The sequence below is a fragment of the Typopeltis vanoorti genome, chromosome 26 (genome assembly GCF_054136105.1).
Source record: "Typopeltis vanoorti isolate ZY-2024b chromosome 26, IOZ_Tvanoo_1.0, whole genome shotgun sequence".
Classification (NCBI taxonomy): domain Eukaryota; kingdom Metazoa; phylum Arthropoda; class Arachnida; order Uropygi; family Thelyphonidae; genus Typopeltis; species Typopeltis vanoorti.
Genome location: NC_143574.1, coordinates 24,845,115 through 24,866,949, shown reverse-complemented (window position 1 = coordinate 24,866,949; position 21,835 = coordinate 24,845,115). Strand labels below are relative to the sequence as shown.

The window sequence follows — 21,835 nt, the reverse complement described above, 5'->3', positions numbered from 1 at the left end:
TTTAAGAGGAATTCAATGAGGAGTACATATCAGTGCATAAGGCAGAAAAAGGCATCAACCTGAAATATAGAAAGGCAGCTGGAATAGCTCAAAAATTTGACATTCTTAAATCTCTAATTAATAGGGCACATAAAGTTTGCTCTTCTCCAGAAATCTTGCAACAAGAACTTTCCATTATTAAAAAGTTAATGGTATCTAATAATTACCACCCTAATCAAATCCAACAGATAATTGAATGTTATGTTCCAATACCTAAGGTTTCTTCAACAGTTCACAGAGTTCCAATCCCCTACATTCCAGGAATCTCAGAACCTATAGGTAGAATTTTAAAAAAGTACCAATTGATTCCCATTTATATTCCTATCAACAAAATTTCTTCCTTATTGCCTTCTACAAAAGCTAAGCTGTCATCTCTGTCTTTGGCTGATTTTACCAAATTCCTTCTGAATGTGATGTTTCTTATTTTGGACAAACTGGCCTAGTCTGGTCTAGCACAACACAGTATTACCACTACCCATAATATCCAATGGGATAAAGCTATTCTCCTTCATAGATGCAGGTTCAAATATGAACGCCTCTTTAAAGAAAGTTGTGAAGCTTTTTTACACTGACCGAATTTAAATTGAAATGATTGCCTCTCTCTCGAAGATCTAGGAGACTTTTATTTTATGTAATCATTAAAAAACTAATTATCTTAAATATTAATTATTTATTAATTTCTTTCATTTCCTAGCTCACGACAACATTTTAATAGGTGATCCACCGGATGTTCGTTACTTGTATTCTATTCCTATTTGTTTGTAACACTGAAGATGTACAATTAGTTTAGCACTTTCGAAATATCTACCTTATTTATTAATTAAAGTTAATACTGGACTTACGTGTTGTTTTTAATAATTATACTATGCCACAGGTCCCTCTAAAAATAAGCTGGAATAGATGATATTCAATCAGGAATGCTCAAATAAATAAGTCTTACAGACTGCATAATTTTGATGGTTTAGTCATGAATTCTGGATGATTCAGGAACTCTCATAGCATCCATCTATGAAAACTGGAATAAAACCGAATATGAGAATTGCAGAGGAATTTCCTTACTGAGTGTTCCCATGTAGGATTACACTTTCACTTTAAGACAAATAGTTGGGAAACCATGGGAATATAATACAGATCTGTATTTGAGTTTTTTTGTTCTGTCGTACGTAAAAGGTATATGACAAGGTTTAGAGAAAAGCTGTTTATAACGTTACAGCTATATGTTCTAAATGAGAATTATATTGAGCAATACATACACTGGTGTCCAAAAGCTATGGTAACAAAATGCGACATAAATTTATTGCCAGTATACTAATAAATTATATTATACAAAACGTGTTAGAAATTACGTTCAAATTAAATTGCAAATGCATTTTTGGCAAAAGCTGCAAATTTCCTAAGGATGTAGTTAAGGAAATAATGTACATGGCTTACAGAAAACTATGTGGAGAGACATTTCAGTATGAAATATGTCTACCCTGAATTGTGATCCAGCTCTCACAACATCGTACTATGCTTACACCAAGTGATTTAAGAGTTCTTAAGACAAACTGGCCCATCCCTCCTTTAGAGCTAAGATAAGGCTCTTGTGGCAAATTTTTAGCGGCATTTTACCTCCCTATTGCATCCCAAATGTTCTATGAGGTTGAGACCTGGGGAATGTGCTGGCCACTCAAATCCATTAATATCCTCGGTCTCTAGAAGTATCTCCATTGCTCATGTACGATGTGGTGTGGTATTGTCATCCATAAAAATGAATTCTTTGCCTACAGAACATTCAAACATCATATTGAAGTACTTCGTTCCAATATTGTTTACCAGTCAGTCCCTTTTTCCAGCACTTGGAGCTTAGTATATCCATTAAGATAATGTCTCCCCATACCATTACCCCAGCACAGCTGTATCTATCACTTTCAAGAACATTTTTGTGATGGTAAGCAGTATCACTTTCATTCGAGATCAGATGTCATCTAGAATCTGAGGAAAGACTAAAACAACTCATGTATAAAGAGTGTATTAATCCCCAATTTTTATGAATACATCACTACTGAAAAACATGCTCTACGATGAGCTGTGGATCATCATCAAATTCCTGCCATGTATCCTCAAGGGGTGTACAAGATATGAAAAATTTACATTATTACTATCTACAATTTTTCTCAAAATCAGTCTGTTACTTGTCAAAACTCCAACATTATCAGATCTTATATTTCTATCATCTAAGGCACTTTGTACCGTATCAATCCACCTATATCTTGGTCTTCCTCTGGTTCATTTTTCTACCAACCTGGCAGAGAACACTTGTTTTGCTAATCTTTCATTGCTCATTCTGTTTAAGTGACCATACCATCTGAGATTAACTCCGCTAACGCATTCTATATTGGCATTGATGCCATCTGTTCATGCCCCTCATCTTTATCAGGACTCTCATATCTGCGGTCTCTAGTCTTTGGTCAAGTATTTTACTTCTGACCCAGCTCTCAGATCCATAAGTTAAACTGGTTTGAACACTGTCTTGCATACAGCTAATTTAGTGTTTTGACTAATTTCTCTCTTATTCCACATAAATTTATTCAGTTGACTTCCTACCATACCAGCTTTGTTGATTCTGTTGTCTATTTCCATACTTAATTTACCATCTTCACTAAAAATCTTGCCTAAGTAGCTGAAATGTTTTACTTGTTCCACAGGTTCTCCGTTCACAACACAGTTGACATTTTCAACGATTCTGCCTATTTTCATTGTCTTTGTCTTTTTATTGCTGACCTTCATACCATATCTATTACAACAGTTATTCAATTTAGTCAGGGAATCTTGCAGACTTGTAGCGGATTTATTTAGAAGTATAACATTGTCCGCATAAACCAACGAGCTGACATTAACATCTCCAATTTTGATATCAGGTTTAATACCACTTTCCTTCATAATATGATCCATATAGATAATGAATAGCAGAGGGAATAATGTTCGTCCTTATCTCACACCAGATTTTACATTAAACCATCTTCCTGTACCTCCTTCAATTCTAACTGCAAACTTACAACTCAAATATAGACTAAGTATTGCTTGATATAATGCCCCATTGACACCATATAACTGTAGCGTATTAAATAGCTTCTCTCTTGGCTACTTATCATATGCCTTTTCCAGATCGACAAAACATAAATACAGATCTTTGTTATATTCCCATGATTTCTCAATTAACTGTTGTAAAGTCAAAATCTGATCCTGACAGCTTCTATTTGGTCTGAATCCAGCTTGTTCTTCACCAAGCGTTTCTTCCACAATTCTTATCAACCATTTCTCAAGTATACTTGCATAAATCTTACCAGGAACACTCAGTAGGGAAATACCTCTGTAGTTCTCACATTCAGTTTTATTTCCCTTTTTATATATGGGTACTATGAGAGCTCTATGCCAATCATCGGGAATTCGTCCCTCTGTCCAGGCCTTCTGAACTATGCAGTACAGCCACTGTAAGACTTTTATACCACCATACTTCAGCATTTCTGATCGAATATCATCTACTCCTGCTGCCTTGCCACATTTCAAGCCTTTGATAGCTCTTTCTACTTCAAGTATGGATATGTATTCCTTACTGTATGCCTGTTGAGTGTTTTTTACCACTGTGCTATCACTGCTTGTTTCATTTAGCAATTTTTCGAAGTAGTTACTCCATATTTAAAGGATATCTTTTTCTCCCATTTTCATGTCACCTTTATCATCACTCTTTCCTCCATTTCTAAGCTTCTTCAACACCCTCCAGAATATTTTGCCACCTTCTTGATATTTATTTTCTATGTTCTTGACAAAGTCCTCCCATGACTTTTGTTTAGCTAGTTTTACGGTATTTACCTTTCTTACATTTGTCTCTGTATTCTCTAAGAGCACAAGCTGACTTAATTGCCAGGAACTTTTGATGTGCTTTCTTCTTTTCCTTCACTGCCAATTTAACTTCCTTTGTCCACTATGGAGTTCTAATTTTTCTATCCTTGCAGACAACTTCACCACATGCCTCTCTAGCTGAATCAGTCGGGGTTTTTTTCAAGGCTTGCCACTGAATCTTCAATGTTTGGTTCCTGTTCTCAAACTCTTTCATTTTTTCTTCAATAATCTTTGTGTATTTTAGTCTACAGTTCGCATCTGAGAGCTGCTCAACTTTTATTAGCTTTAAAACTTTCTTACATGTCATTTTTTTCAATATGAAATTCAGTTTTATCCTGCTCAAGACTAAATAGCGATCACTTCCAATTTCAAATCCTCTGTACACTCTGGTGTCCTGCACGAGGGAGAGAACATCACTGTCAACAATTACATAGTCAATGAGACTTTTTTTATTCCTTGCCTCTTCTCTCCATGTGAATTTGTGCACATTTTTATGTTGGAACATGGTGTTAGTAATAACCAGTCCATATCCTGAGCAGAAATCCAACAGGTATTTGCCATTATTATTAGCTTTGCTCTTTTCTCCAAATTTTCCCAAAATATTTTTGTATGTCTGACACACTTCCTGCTCTGCTATTTAGATCCCCAACAAGCTCCAACTTTTCATTTTTCATTGTGTCAGTTGCTTTCTCTAAAGCTTCAAAAAATTCCTCCACTTCTACCTTAGTAGAACCTTCTTGGGACCATAGGCACAAATAAGTCTCATTGTCCAGTTCCACATTCTAATATTTGCCCACTATTGACTATGTTATTGTTGATAGTGATGTTTTCTCCCTTGTGCAGGATAGTATAACATCGTCCGCATAAAGCAAAGAACTGACATTAACATCTCCAATTCTGATTATCGTGTTTAATACCATTTTCCTTCATAATGTGATCCATATAGATAATGAATAATAGAGGGGATAATGTACATCCTTATCTCACACCAGATTTAACATTAAACCATCTTCCTGTACTTCCTTCAATTCTAACTGCTGACTTGGAACTTCATCATTTTGTATACTGGTATATTTAGAGAAAGATGTTGGAAGTTTATTTTCCACTTGGTTAGACTATAATAAATCCTGAGTCCTGAAGATATTTTCAGGTGCAAACTTTGTTTGCTTACACTTGGATAAAGGATTAAACTAAATTTATTATAGTCTAACCAAGTTAAAAATAAACTTCTAACATCTTTCTCTAAATCAGAGTAATTCAATAATAAGGTGGTACACCTGTTGGCAACTCCTTTATAGGTAAATATGACCTCTCCTATTGCTTCTGCCTTAGTATCTCCACATTTGGGTCTGCCTTCCACTGACGAGACCTCAATAAAGGTTGAAACCAGTCTGGGTAGTGACCCTTCCCTTAATGCTTGTCCCAGTATCTCCCATAATGCAAAGAACATCTCCTTATGGGAGATACTGGGACAAGGAATGATGAGAGCTTGGTCCACCTTTGCTCGGAGTTGCCTGGTGTTGCACTACTTTACCTCAGTCCTGAAGATATTCTCAGGTGCAAACTTTGTTTGCTTACACTTGGATAAAGGATTAAACTAAATTTATTATAGTCTGTCTAACCAAGTGAAAAATAAACTTCCAACTGCAGTCAAAGCCTCTATTCCTAGAGGCTACAGAAAATAATACATCCCATGCCGGAGTAGAGAAACTGAGGAACTTTTAGCCAAATATGAAGAGACTGAAGACCCAACTGTTGCTAAGGAGCTCATAGCAATGCTGGATAAAAACAGAAAGGAAAGATGGATCTCAGCCATCCATGAACTTGATTCACCACATCTAGCCGGAAAAGTTGGTCACTTATGAGAAAATTAGGTGGGGAAGAATCAACAATACACAAAACAACAAGATAACTCCTGAACAAATGGCTAATTATTTATTGAAAATCAAGATATGTCTCAGCTCTATCAGGAAAATTGCTGTGCAATCTTCCATCAGACAAATCCTGAAGATGGGCCTCGAGCTTCCTGAATTTGTACACCCAGTATCTTGGTAAGAGGTACAGGTAGCCTTAAAACTAACCAAGAATGACAAGGCTGTAGAAATGGATGGTATCCTCCCCAAGTTTCTAAAGCACATCAGTCAACAAGGCCAAATATGGCTGGCCACCCTTTTCTCAAAACGTATGACTAAAAACTACCAAATCTGTGGTGGGAAGCCAAAATAATTGCCGTGCCCAAACCATATAAACATCCAAATGATGTCAAAAATCTATGACCTATCTCCTTGCTTTGCTCTACCTTTAAGCTCTTTGAAAGAATTCTCCTTAAAAGAATTTCACCACTCATTGAACGAGCACTCCCGATTGAACAAGCTGGCTTCAGGTGAGGAAGAAGTTGCTGTGACCAGGTCCTGGCCCTGACAACACAGATTGAAGCAGGCTTCCAGAAGAAACTTAAATCCGGAGTGACTTTCATTGACCTAACATCAGCTTATGACACAGTCTAGATCAAGGGCCTCCTCCTAAAGCTAGGAAATATTATAAGGTGCAAAAAACCTTTCCAGCTTTACCAGTAAGAATTAACCAACTTTGTTACTCCTATGCGGAGACGTGTGTGTTTCTTCCTAAAATATCCTACATTAACAGTAACTTTTGCGGAGAATAGCTGGAGTGTGGATTTAAGAGTGTATACTTGTGAAGAAGCATTGCTGCCCTTATATTGTATTTGAAACTTAAGTAACTGTGAGATATTAATGTAATTGGTTACTAAGGAACTTTATGACATTGAGCTTATCAAATAGTCAATTGAATTTTGTGAAAGCTGTATTTCAGACAACAGATTAACCATTGCCTGAAATTTTATGACTATATTACCAGATGAGCCAAAATGTTTGTAATACCTTAGTCAGTGATTTAAACTAAAGTGTATAATTTGTAAGCCTATATTAAATGTTTGTTTTGTTGATCTAAAGTTGTGCTTTGCCTGAATCTCTTTTACTGCACCGTTCATAAAATAATCGAACCGAAGCGGGTGAAATAAATAAGTTTAATAAACTTGGCCTGTATACATGATAACAACACATAGAAGGGAAATAGTTGAGAGTTGGTTTTACTTTAATTCTTGGACTAATTTAGATATAGAGTGGCACAGTCAATAAATACAGATTTTCTCTATATTTGGATTAGAAATCAACTAGTAACTTATTTTTTGTTTAAGAACATCGTAATAACAAATCGACGGATCCAAAGTATAGGTTAAGACGAAATAGGATCCAACAAAATGGCGCAGTCAACAGGATTTGAATTCACTATCATATGTTGTGATATTAAGTATTAGATTTTGTAATAGTAAAAAGAATTTAAAGATAGATTAAGTGAATCAAGTGAATTGGTTGTAAATTAGAATCAGGCAAACATAGAAGTTGTTTTAGGATTCTGAATTTTTTTAAAAATTGTTGTTAATAGATTAATATGGCTGTTTTATCTAGTTCTAAAATTGAAGATGGTGAATTTTTTTGTACAGTGAACCCACAACAAGTTTTCCCTCAGTTTTCAGGTGAAGAATCAGATGATGTACTGTTTTTTTTACTTATGTTGAAAAACCTAGAGAAATGGCAAATTGGGATTTTCAACTGTTAATTTTACTCGGAAGTAAATTAATAGGCAAGGCTAAAATATATTTTAACTCATCTCGAATTCTCAAGGATACATTAGATTATCAAATATTTAAGGACAAACTTATGGAAGCTACAGAGAGTTTCACAAAAGGATAGAGAAACTGTCTCTGATTTTTACAATCGGTTGATAACTTTATCTAATAGTTTAAATGTCACAAGTGAAGATAAACCTCATTTAGAATGGGCTGTGTTCCAGCAATTCTGCCAAGGTGTTAGAACAGAATTGAGGGAAACAGCCTATAAAAAGAAAATTTCTACATTGGAAGAGTGTTTTAAACCTGTAAAAGAAAAAAGAGCAGATGATAGGGGATTTCTCTCCCTCATCCAATATAAGCCATATAAATGTCTTAGAGTCATTAACAAGACTGAGAAGGAGAATAAAAAGGAAAGAGGAAGGATATTGGGGAATATCCTATATATTTTAATCAAATGTCAATCAGTGAAAATCTGACAGAATGAAATTAATGGAAGAAATGAAAGCTTTAGTTCACCATGAAGTGAACACATTGCAGCAACCAGTAATAGATCATCTCGATCAGGTGGTGACACAGCTTGCATCTATTACCTTGAAATCTCATGAGAATAACAACCTCTCATCAGATGGGATCAACAAGATGATAGAACAAGCAGTACAAAGACAAAATCTGCCCATATTAACAAATCTGGATAGGGTGATACAAAAACTAGAGGGTTTTGGTCAACAAGTGCCTAATAACTATCAATCTCAAGAAAGGAAGGAATTCTCACTAGCCTTAGAGATCCTCCTAAATGCTTCAGGTGCAACAAAATTGGACATCTTGCTAGAAATTGTTATTATAACAAGAAAGATTACTCTATCAAAAACTGGGATTCAAAGTTTGGGTACATACCCCACAGAAGAAATAATAGAATTCAGAAACACCAAGCTTCTAATGAAAGAATGATGAGCGTTAGAGGCGAAATCCTGGGTTCTAAATGTAATATTTTGTTTGATACAGGATGTAATGCTTCAACTATTAGAAAGGACTATCTCCAAGGTATGAGACATAAATTAAGGAATAATATTGCCAAACTTAGACAACCTGTAAGAATTACTACTGTTTCAGATTCAAACTTCGTAACATATGAAAAGGTTCGAGCAAGAATCTACCTACCAGAATTTAAGGTGTCTGGCAAGACTTACTTATCATCCCCTCAACCACTAACATAAGCTCATATTGGGAACAAATTTCTTAGAAAGATATCAATTCTCCTGTGATTTTTTTAAAAAGGAAATATGCCTAATGAGCAGGAAAATAAGTGTCAGAACAAATGGCAATTATATGCATAATAGAACAAGGAGACAGAAAGAAAGGTTTTATATATCTGAGAAAGGATTTACCCTAAATAAAGTAGAACTGTCTAAAACTTAACTGACTGTGGAGGATAGTAATACACATTCTGATATGCCTTATCAACCAGAATCAAAATGTAATACTGATGAACATTCTCAACAACTGATAGTCAAACATGAACCTAAAGTTATCAATAAGGAACAAACAACAGTTGAGGTAAATTGTGCCAAAGTGACTAGTCTATATGACAAAAAAACAAGATTTATATCTTAAAAGGACATTTCCACACAATAAATACAAAATACATTTAGTTATTTGTGTATGGAACAAGAGGAATCCAAGAGAAGAAGTAAAGGAAAGTAAGTGCACAAACTGGAATAGCAAGTGTGAAAACTATGACCTCATAGAGAAAATATAAGATCTAAGTTCCCCACTAAAAGAAATTGTATGAAAAATTTTTCCTTAATGAAAAATTTTTCAGAGGAAGAGTAAGCCTTTGTTGGATTCTGAATATATAGAGATTTGAGTAATTAATAATTGATTCAGAATCCATCATGATCTTCCATTACATAAGCTAGACTTGTAATTATTATTTGATGTAAATCACTTGTTTATAAATAAATATTCATGTAACTAACTACCTTTGAATTCTATTAATAATTAATTAATTAATCAAGGATATATAATAATAGTGAAAAGACTATTAAAATATTATTAAGTTTATTTTATTTATTACTATGTTAATATTATAAGACTTTGTATTCAACATTTTAACTGCATATTAATTGAAATATATTCCTTATTTGTTTCTGTATGTAGAGGTATAACGTTATGCAATGCCTCAGTTTTATTATATTTTGTTTTGGTTGTCATGGAGACGTATGTAAGATAGCTAGCGCGAGTTTAGAACAGAGCGTGGCAGATTGGTATTGAAGGACTGGAAAGGATTTTAGTAAAAGTAGAGCACGAGAATAATTTCAGTGGGAAGAAGGGATATATAAGCGAAGAACAGAGAAAACGATTCATTAGATAGCATAGGGTGATCAGGAGGGAAAAAACTTTAGCATAGAGCATAAAAAAAGGCAGATAGATCCGAATTACTGAATACCAGACATTCTGGCCAGATAAAGAAGATTAGAGGGATAAGGATAAGCGAGAGTTATTTGAGAATATTTTATTAATATAAGAATAAGAAATATATATTGAAGATGATGCCAAAATTTCAGGTAAGTAGGTAAGGTAAAGATTGAGACAGGTGATCACAAAGTATAGTGATTCTGCATATTGTACAGCAAACTGCAGACTAGTCTTAATCATCATGAACAGTCCGTATGATGAACTAAATTTTAAGCAGCTGCTTGCAATTTTCCGACATGTAGGAAACCTGCTACATACAAAATGGCCGGGATCCATCAAATCGCGGAAGTCGAATCTGAGGACTATCAACCTTCAGAACCTCTCCCCACCACTTCTCAAGATGACACAAGAGACAACAACCCAACCACAGATACTCAGACCCTGGAAGAACCAGATGACTACCAAACGGTGAGCAGAAAAAAGCAACAAAAAGAGACACCACTCGAAGAACTGGAACACCAGCCAGTGGACACAGCGGCACAAATCAAAGAGCGAGTCCCACCGGTAATCTTAAGAGACAAAAAACAATGGTCAACAATTTCGGAGGCAATGAGAAACTCCAAGATTAAATTCAAAACAGCCAAAAACTCCGACGAAGGAGTCCGTATCCAGCCCAAAGGGACATCAGACTGCCGTCGGCTAACAAAGTTAATGGAGAAGCTAAAGATCCCATACCACACTTTTGAACTGAAAAGCAAAAAAAAACCTAAAAGTTGTCATCAGAGGACTGGTAGAAGAAATCACGTCCGAAGAAATAGCCATCGACCTTAGATCTCAAGGACTGGAGCCCATAAAAATATCAAGAATGTACCGGGCAGAAACGTCCCATGCCGCTGGTTCTTGTGGAAATTAGTAAGGAACAAAGGGAGATTTACGATCTCAAAACAGTTTGCAATCTCAGGATTAAAACAGAACCACTCAGAAAGAAAGCAACAGCAGGACAATGCCATTGCTGCCAGAGATATGGGCACGCACAGAAACTGTGCAGAGCAGAGTACAAATGTGTGAAGTGCGGGGACAGTCACCCGACTCACACATGCTCCAAACCACTCACAACTCCAGCCACATGTGCCAACTGCAGCGGCCCACACCCAGCCAACTATAGAGGCTGCACTCTCCACCCAGATAACCTGGCAAGAAACAGAAAAGCAGGCACTCCACCAGCTCAAAAATGTGCAACACCCCTTGAAGAAGGAATCTATCAGTGAACATCACACAGCTCATATGCTGCAGCAGTCACCTCAAAGGCTAAATCAGCAGAACCTATGCCCAACAGTCAGAACACAGCTGCTATCCTAGCTGCCACCCTAGGGGAGATGCTAACGGCTTTCAGCAAGACCAACCCCAATCAGAGTGATACAAACAAGTTCTTAAAAAACACTCAAGTCATCTTCACAATGATAAGCAATGAATAATACACCTGGTTCGAACAACTTCATACAGATCGCATTTTGGAATGCCAACGGTCTAAACAACAAACTCCTGGAACTACAAGAATTTACAGCAAGACATAGAATAGACATTCTCTTAATCAACGAGATGCACCTTCGGCCCTGCGACAAAGGAACTAAGGAACCTCAAACTAAGGAACCATGCACTACTTAGGAATGCCAGAGGAGGTGGAACAGCTATCTTTGTCAAAAAAGACATAAGATACAACGAGATCAAGAAGACAACGACTACACACCTGGAAGAAACTGGAATTCAGATACACACCAACAATGCAGGTAACCTAAAGCTATATTCAGTCTACAACCCTCCAGGCAAACCGCTACTAGCCTCAGATCTCTCCCAGCTCCTCGACACAAACGAAGCAACAATTGTGGCGGGAGACCTCAACGGAAAACATCCTGCATGGAACAGTAGGAACTCCAACAACAACGGGAAGAGCCTACACACGTTTGCTATAACAAGAAACATCATCATAGCAGGTCCCGCTGAACCAACACACTACGGACCACTATGAAGACCTGATGTGCTGGATATAGCCATTTTTAGGAACACCTTGCACCAATTCCAGTTATCAATGATCTTAGCTCCGACCACAATCCGGTACTACTAAGCCTAGGCGGGGAAACAGAAATCATCCCCAGGCAGTCCTCCACAAATTTCAAAAAGCCTGAACGCTACTCTCTGCAACCTCACAGGACCCGTTCCAACCATCTCCTCACCTAAAGAAATAGATACAGCGATCAGAAAACTGGAAAGCACAATCCAAGCTGGCCTAGCAGCAGCTTCCACCGTTACCACTCCAGCTCAAGCCAACCTGCTCTCAGAAGAGATTCTAAAGCTCAACTGCAGCAAAAACAGGATCAGATGCCGTTACCATACAACACTATCCCCCCAGGATAGACAAAAGCTAAACATGGCAACAAACCTAGTCTGATATGCGATCAAAGATCACAAAAACCAGCTGTGGAAGAAGAAGCTAAGCTCCTTAAACACCAAAGACAACTCATTGTGGAAAGTGACCAAAGCCCAACTGCCTCAACATTCAACCAATCCAGGGAGAAAGGGGCATGGCTTACCGAGACGACGAGAAAGCAGAAGCTTTCGCGGACGTCCTGGAACTGCAATTCAGCCCAAACTATGCACATGCGGACTTGCACTTCATTGAAAAAAATACACAGGCATGTCCGCTGTGCACTCCATCAAACCAGCAGCCAAGAAAACACAAGCTACGCTACACCAAAGGAAGTACACCAAATCATCAAGAGCCTTAACAACAGAAAGGCCCCATGTCCTGACGAGATTTCAAACCAAACCATAAAAGCACTCCCCCATAAAACAGTTATGCATCTAGTGGCGATCATCAACGTGATGCTAAGACTCAACTACTTCCCCACTCGCTGGAAACAGGCAGATGTAATCCACATCCACAAACCCGGAAAAGCACATCAATTCCCCCAGAACTACAGACCTATCAGCCTCCTATCAAATCTGGGAAAAATTGTGGAAAAGATAATTCTGAACCACCTACAAAACGAAACAGACAAGATCGACCTAATCCCAAAAGAACAATTCGGATTTCGCAAAGACCACTGCACAACCCAACAGGTCCACAAACTTATAGAATTCATAACTACTGCATACAACTGGAAAAAACACACAGATGCAATCTTCCTGGATGTGGTGAAAGCCTTTGACAAAGTATGGCACAAAGGCCTCATCCACAAACTAATAGCTGCAAAATACCCACTAAACCTCGCCAAAATCATAGAACCCTATCTTAAAGACCAAAAATTTCAAGTTAAGCTATGTGGCCTCAGATCCTCCATGAGAAGCATCACAGCAGGTGTCCCGCAAGGCTCCCTCCTATCGCCGCTACTCTTCAACATTTTCATCTCAGACATAGCATCAACCACCATGGCTTTCTATGCAGACGAAATGGCAATACTGACCAGATCACTCAGGCCACACTTAGCCACACAACGACTACAAGACGCAGCAACAAATCTTGAAGAATGGTTTCAGAAATGGATGATAGATGTCAATGCCGACAAGAGTACGGCCATACTCTTTACAAGAAGGAAAGTAACCCACCATGGAGCAGTCACGATGTTCAACACTGATATCCTATGGCAAAAAGAAGTAAAATACCTGGGAATCAAACTGGATAACCGACTTGGCTTCATCCCCCATATCTCACATGCCTGCAACAAAGCCAACTCAGCAATAGCTCAACTCTACCTACTACTCAACCGAAGAAGCAAAGTCAGTACAGAAAACAAACTTCTTCTTCTTATTGTGCTATCTTCTATCGAAGGTCAGCGACCATCTTGGCGAACAAACTGCGCTCTTGTGCTAATCTGAGCAGTTGTGCACTGCTCTTTCCTGTCCACGTCTTGATGTTGTCAAACCATGATATTCTTTTTCTTCCTCTAGTTCCTTTGCCATCAATTCTTCCTACCAAAATAGTTTGTAGAAGTTGGTATTTGCTGTTTCTAATGATGTGTCCAAGATATGATGTTTTTCGTTTCTTGATTATTTGTACAAGATGTTTAGCTTTGCCAATGGATTTTAAGACATCTTCATTGGTAATTTTTTCTGTCCAATCATCAGACAAAACAATCATCAGACCCATACTAACGTACGGATCACCGGCATGGATCCACACCTCCCCCAGCAACATCAAAAGACTACAGGTACTACAAAATAAATGCCTCTGAATGATCTTCAACGCCCTGTGGTTTGTTAGGAATGCTCTCCTCCACCAAGACGGAAACATGCCAGACATACCTTCGTATCTCAACAACGCTGCTGCCAAGTACTTCACCCAGACATCACTCCATCCCAACCAACTCATTCGTGATGCATCAAATTATGATGAAAACGACAGATGGAGACACAAACGCCCGAAGGCAGCTCTGATCATCGCTTCAAACGATTCTACACAGCCCTAATTCAGGCGGGCCACACGCTCAAAAATTTCTCAGTTAACGATTCATTCGGGGGGGAAAATCAAAGTGAGATAATGGCGAGTAGAAAGATAATAGTGAGTCGGAGAGTCAGTCAAGAAGCTCGCTAAAGTCTACTAGTCGAGGAACGAGTTAGCTAGTAAGTTGCAGAACAACAAATAAAGCAACGGAAGATAGCAAAGTAGCGACTGGATGACTTGCGATAATTTTGTTGGGATTTTGATTCAGGACCGACTTTTCAGGGACACACAGAAACTTGAAGAATAGCACGGAGTAACTAAGAGAATAAATAGAGGCAGCAAGGTTAAATTTAAATGATAGCTGTGCTAAGAGATATAGTGCCTATAAGATTAATTAAATGCTGGAAGAATAGGCAACTGTGCATAAAAACTTCAAGTTAAAGAATTACTGCGTGTTAATTTAGTTCATGAGTTATTAGTTGAATACTGAGTTGGTCAAGTGACGTCAAAGATAGTACAAGCGTTTTGCTCCAAGCAAGAACCTTTAACTATGTGAATTGCAACCATTAATTTATTCGGTTATTACAAAGAGGATTTGTTTTTAATGAGTGCTGTTAATTGTTTTAAGTGAATACAGCTATAAAAGGTGTCTGTATATAAGTAGATGAACAAGGAGATTTACTGGTAAGAATTAACCAACTTTGTTACTCCTATGCGGGGACGTGTGTGTTTCTTCCTAAAATATCCCTACATTAACAGTAATTTTTGCGGAGAATAGCTGGAGTGTGGATTTAAGAGTGTATACTTGTGAAGAAGCATTGCTGCCCTTATATTGTATTTAAAACTTAAGTAACTGTGAGACATTAATGTAATTGGTTACTAAGGAACTTTATGACATTGAACTTATCAAATAGTCAATTGAATTTTGTGAAAGCTGTATTTCAGACGACAGATTAACCATTGCCTGAAATTTTATGACTATATTACCAGATGAGCCAAAATGTTTGTAATACCTTAGTCAGTGATTTATACTAAAGTGTATAATTTATAAGCCTATATTAAATGTTTGTTTTGTTGATCTAAAGTTGTGCTTTGCCTGAATCTCTTTTACTGCACCGTTCATAAAATAATCGAACCGAAGCGAGTGAAATAAATAAGTTTAATAAACTCGACCTGTATACATGATAACAACACATAGAAAGGGAATAGTTGAGAGTTGGTTTTACTTTAATTCTTGGACTAATTTAGATATAGAGTGGCGCAGTCAATAAATACAAATTTTCCAAAATTCTAATCCAAATACAAATTTATATTTGGATTAGAAATCAACTAGCAACTTATTTTTTGTTTAAGAACATCGTAGTAACAAATCTATGGATCCAAAGTATAGGTTAAGAAGAAATAGGATCCAACAATACTGACAAACGAGGATGGGCTCGCAATTTGGGATTTAGCCGACCAAATTGTATTCTTATTGGCTTAAACCAATATAGAAAATGATGGTACAACATGACAAAATTTCATGCCGGCTGGGGCGTTGCCCGGTTAAACAAGGCCCCCGTTGTTTTCACCAGGGAACCAGGACGAACAGCGAAAAGTCAGCTACTGGAATAAATCTGAAAGCACACCCCAACTCAACATCACCAGAGTTAAAGATGGGTACTATCAACATAACCAGCCTGAATGGCAAAGAAATGGAGCTAGCTGAGGAATTAGATAAGTACCAGATCGACATAATAGTGGTGACTGAAACAAAAAAGACAAAAACTGGTGAGATCTCTCTGAACAATAAATACAAAATATTATATTCGGGAAATGACAATCGAGAAAAAGGAGTAGGCATAGTATTCAACACAAAATACGAGGCTAATCTTCTTGAATGGCAGGCAGTCTTAAGTAGAGTGATGTGGGCAAATATCAGAATGGGGAATTGGACAATGAGACTTATTTGTGCCTATGGTCCTACAGAAGGTTCTACTAAGGTAGAAGTGGAGGAATTTTTTGATGCTTTAGAAAAAGCAACTGACACAATGAAAAAGGAAAAGTTGGTCCTTGTTGGGGATCCAAATAGCAGAATAGGAAATGATTGTCAGACATACAAAAATATTTTGGGAAAATTTGGAGAAAAGAGCAAAGCTAATAATAATGGCAAATACCTGTTGGATTTCTGCTCAGGACATGGACTGGTTATTACTAACACCATGTTCCAACATAAAAATGTGCACAAATTCACATGGAGAGAAGAGGCAAGGAATAAGAAAAGTCTTACTGAGTATGTTATTGTTGATAGTGATGTTTTCTCCCTGGTGCAGGACACTAGAGTGTACAGAGGATTTGAAATTGGAAGTGATCACTATTTAGTCTTAAGCAGGATAAAATTGAATTTCGTATTGAAAAGAATAACATGTAAGAAAGTTTTAAAGCGAATAAAGGTTGAGCAGCTCTCAGATGTGAACTGTAGACTAAAATACACAAAGATTATTGAAGAAAAAATGAAAGAGTTGAACCAAACCTTGGAGATTCAGTAACAAGCCTTGAAGAAAACCCTGATTGATTCAGCCAGAGATAATGTGGTGAGGTTGTCTGCAAGGATAGAAAAATCAGAACTCCATGGTGGACACAGGAAGTTAAAGAGGCAGTGAATTAAAAGAAGAACGCTTATCAAAAGTTCCTGGCAATTAAGTCAGCTTGTGCTCTTAGACAAATACAGAGACAAATGTAAGAAAGGTAAACACTGTAAAACTAGCTAAACAAAAGTCTTGGGAGGACTTTGGCAAGAACATATCTTCACAATGAATAGCTTCACGTTTAGTTTTATTTCTCTTTTTTATAGACAGATAGTAACAGCTGAACTTCAGTCATCTGGAATTTGAGCATCTGACTATGTCTTCTGAATTATCAGTGCAGCCACCGTTGTTGTGCATTTCTGGACAGATATCTTCTACTTTAGCTGCCTTTTTGTATTTGAATTTTTTGATGGCTTTTTTATATCCCTTTATTGATATGAACTCATTTCCATTCCTCTTGAATATTTTCAATATCATTCTGTTACTTCTAGTTTCATTTAGAAGTGTTTCAAAGTCATTCCACTAGACATAGAATATCTTTGTCTTCAGTTTTCATATCCCTTTTTGTTATCTCTGATTCTTTTTACAGTTCTTTCCCCTCGATTTCTAAGCTTTAGCCACCAGTATATTTTGACACCTTTCTTATATTATGTTGCTCCCACCCATTAGATGTTATTTGCAAACCCATAGCACATGGACTAAGGTTTTTTCCTTTCCCATTTTATCAATTTAAAAAAAAATTTGTATTTATAATTAATTAATTTTATACATAATCAGGAATCTCTCCTCTAGAGACCAAAAATAGAACTCTTTTCAAGCCACTTTAGACCTCCAGTAAGCAGGGCAGTGGTTTCACACCAGGTAAAGAAATTCATCTCCAACTTAACTGTCTTTTATATTCTTACTTAACTTTTCCCATGATTGCTTAGCTACTTTTATGCATTTTATTCTGTGTTCTCTCAGAGCACATGCTGATTCACTTGCAAGGAGCTTTTGATATGTTTCTGCTTTTCCAGGCCTGTCTCTTTTACTTCTTGAGTCCATGGAGTTCTGATTTTTCAATACTTGCAGACAACTTCACCACATGCATCCTTAGTAGAATCAATCACTGCTATCTTCTGAGTTTGTCACTGAGTCTCCAAGATTTGATTGTTGTTTTCAAACTCATTTTTCTTTCAATAATATTTGTATAACTCAGTTTATAATTCATGTGAAAGCTGCTTCTTTGATCCTTAAAAACTTTTTGTGCATATTTTTTGGTATGACATTTCATTTTATCTTGCTCCTGATAACCTCTATTTGGCTGGACTTTAAATTAAATGGTAATTACTTCCTATTTCAAAGTATCTGTGTACTCTTGTGTCCTGAATCAGCGTGATGATACTACTATCAACAATAACATAGGTCAATGAAAGTTTCTTTCATTGACTATGTTAATGAAAGAAATCCATTCTCCATGTGATTTGCTGAAACATTTCTGTATCTCTGCTATTCATTTCCTACTCTATAATTTAGATTTTTCATAGGGCACAATTTTTTTTTTTTAATGTTAGCTGCCTTACCTAATGACTATAAAAAAATCCTCCACTGGAAAGTTCTGATAAAACACCTAGAACAAAAATGATATTAAAGCAACTGATATAACTACAAGAAAGAACAACTTAAAATTAATTTTTGTTCTAGGTGTTTATCAGAACTTTCCAGCCCCTTGTCCATATCTCCATTTTGATGTTTACCACTTCACTACTTTAAATTTTCCAGTTGTCTGCCATTGAAGAAGATTAGCCTTGTGTTTAGTGTTGAATATTGTAACTGCTTCTCTTCCCTTTTCACTATTGTCTGAATAAAATATCTTGTAGTTTGTATTTAGAAGAATCTCATTTGTTTTTGTCTTCTTTATTTTGGTAACACCCATTATGTTGATGGTGGTCTTTCTCTAATTTTTCCATCAGTTCCACTTCTTTTTCACTTCGCTTATTATTATAAAAAAAGATGCATAAGAATGAAATGCCATTTTGAATCACAAGAGAACAACCAAAACATATTTAGTACACTGGAAAAGATGACATGCTCTTCTGAGGTCATTTAAAATATGACATCTTAGTAACTATAAATGATAGTTTTGCAAAGAAATATGATAGTTTTAGCTAATTGTTTGCTTATTTATATCTTCATTTTGAACCATTAAAACATTGTTTGTTACTTGTTTTTCTTGCAGAAATAACACAAGAGGAGAGTAACATGATAAGCTTTACATGAAGAAGTTAACCATTTGATTGTATTAAAGATTTAAGTCATGAACTTATTCTCTTGATCAGTAATGCAACTTAGTTTTATATTTTTCAGATTAGTCTTATTAAGGACCCTGTTTCTCACAAGTTTTGTACAATTGTCTCTTATTATGTCTGTTATCATAATGTTTTTCCTTTTCTTAACATGAATTTTTTTCTGTTTGATATAACTTTTTCTCATTGATTTGTTTAAAAATTCTTAAAAAAAAAAAATAAAAGCTGACAGATTTTAAAATCTCACGATTTATAAAAAAATTATAAAATCTGACATATTTTAAAATATCACATTTTGCATGTGTGTTATGTACATTTAGGAAGAGACAAAAAAAAAGTGGGAAGTAAATGATTTAAAGTATATTTTCTTTTTTTTCGAATATAATATCATGAAAATTCATAAACAAATGTATTAGTAACTTAATTTAATGAATATGCAATGGCAAGTCTGTTTATAACTGATAATTTTCAAAAAATGTAATGTATATAATAAAGACAGTTTTACTACCATTTATAAGTTTTAAGTAAAATTTTATTATTTTGATAACAGAAGATTAAATAAAAAAATCATATTTTATATATATTTTTAATGTCCCAGTGTTCATTATCTATATTGATTATGATATAAAATATAAGAGAGTTCTATTGGTTTCCTTGTATTGTTGTTATGAAATTAGATTTTATTATTGTTAATTTATTTTAAAACTTTTGTAGTATCACTGAACAAATTTTATGGTTTTGTGTTAATACATCAGCTTGAAGTTATAGCTTAAGATGCCATCATCATTTGATAAAAATAATAAAAATCTGTATTTTTTTACCTTTATCAAATGCTATGTTATCCTTACCTTCCAAAAATGCATACACAAGTATGTCAAATTAATAATCCTTTAATATAATAAATCTCATTTAACTTAAATCTTATTGTTAGCCTACGTTGGATAGAGAGGCAAGCTCCATTACCAAAATAAGTTTTTTTTTTTCCTAAGTTAAAGTCAAATATCAGGATAGAAGCTTTATGAAATTTTACAGATAAATCCAACACATTTCTTTAATTTAAATTTATATTACAGACCATCAAATCAAGCCATTTGTCAAGCTGATTGCTTTTTTAAAAAATACTGTAGGCCACAAACACATAACCCAGGAGTTTGTTATTTATTAGTTTTTATATGAGATTTATGGAATCATCTACTGCTTTGAAATAAATACCTTTTATGACATTAAAATTATCATCTGCATTTCAACTTTTGTTAAGGTCATCTTGAGGAATGTATACATTCCTGATATATACAGGGTGTTCGGGATAAATTTGACAGTTTCGTAAGGAAAAAGAAATCTTCTTTGTATCTATTAAATTTAATGAATTGACAAAAAAACATTACAGGCAGAGTTAATTACAATACTATCAACAAGATTTACTCAAAATAACCACAATTAGCATCGATCACAGCTTCAATTCTGCTTCGGAACCTCGAACAAGCTGATGCTACAGTCTCCCTGGGAAGGGCCGCAAAAACTGTTTTAATTTTATCCATTAACTGGGCTTTTGTATTACTGGAAGTGCGATTGGTGTCTTTTTCAACTGCGCCCCATACAAAATAATCCATGGGTTTAAGGTCTGGGGAGTTTGGAGGCCAAACATTTGGACTGGTGAAGTCGTAGAAATTTTCAGACAACCATTTTTGACTTTTCCCAGAGGTGTGGCAAGGGGCCGAATCCTGCTGCCATACATACGGCCTACCATTGGCTACCCTTGTTATCCAGGGCTTGACTACAGTTAGCAACTCCACGAACAAAGCCCGAATTCCAATGCCAGGGTTCTTCAACACCTGTTCCTGCAGATTTGCGAGGAATTCTGCTGTACGAACGCAATCAGATCGTCTGCTAGGGATCTTTCTTCTTGCTACATCCTCGTAGTCACCATTGCAAGTCTCTAGTTCATGCCTGATTGTTTTTACTGTATTCAGGGAGCATTGGGCAGCAGTCGTAATATCCTTATTTTGATGGCGGGCACGAATCATCATGATACAAGTTATTCTCTTCCATGATTCAGGTGGGTTCCAGCTATCCATCCTTTCTGACATCTTGTATGTGAATGAAGAAGGGTCCAAACTTTTAAATGAAGAGAAGTGTGTGTTAATACATGTAACTTACGGAAAAATATAATTAATTATAAATATGTCAAATTTATCCCGAACACCCTGTATATATATATTAGGCAATACACACCCAGGGCTGGGGAATGGTAAATTTGGATCACCCATATGAATTCTGGTGAGAACCCCCCCCCCCCCCCCCCCCCCCCCCAGCAAGGGCAGAATAACTAATAATGATACTAATAAGAAAAACAAAAGGATATTCAACATAGTTCGGTTTCAGGGATTTGTGTTCACCCGCCTCCCTTCTCTTTCATCAACCGTATACACACACACACACACACACCATTAGAAATGAACAGATACTGTAGTAAACTATATTATGTCTCTTACTAATTAACCCTGCTGATCTAACCTGTTATAGTAGTAAAGGGAAAAAAAAAAACAGTAAAAAATAT

At 36.1% G+C, this 21,835-nt stretch overlaps 1 protein-coding gene across 5 annotated transcripts in view; it reads left to right on the top strand.

The window, feature by feature from the left end:
- The window catches only part of LOC150092419 (uncharacterized), a 209,242-nt gene extending 189,097 nt beyond the window's left edge, over positions 1 to 20,145 (top strand). For 2 of the 5 annotated variants that reach the window (XM_090414942.1, XM_090414944.1), the window contains one exon: positions 19,212 to 20,143. In XM_090414942.1, coding sequence (XP_090271068.1) covers positions 19,212 to 19,233 — 22 coding nt within the window. In that variant the 3' untranslated portion in view covers positions 19,234 to 20,143. Of the gene's footprint in view, positions 1 to 19,211 lie in introns of all 5 variants that reach the window. The other 3 variants (XM_090414940.1, XM_090414943.1, XM_090414941.1) reach the window with 3 other exon arrangements.
- Positions 20,146 to 21,835: the final 1,690 nt, after the last annotated feature.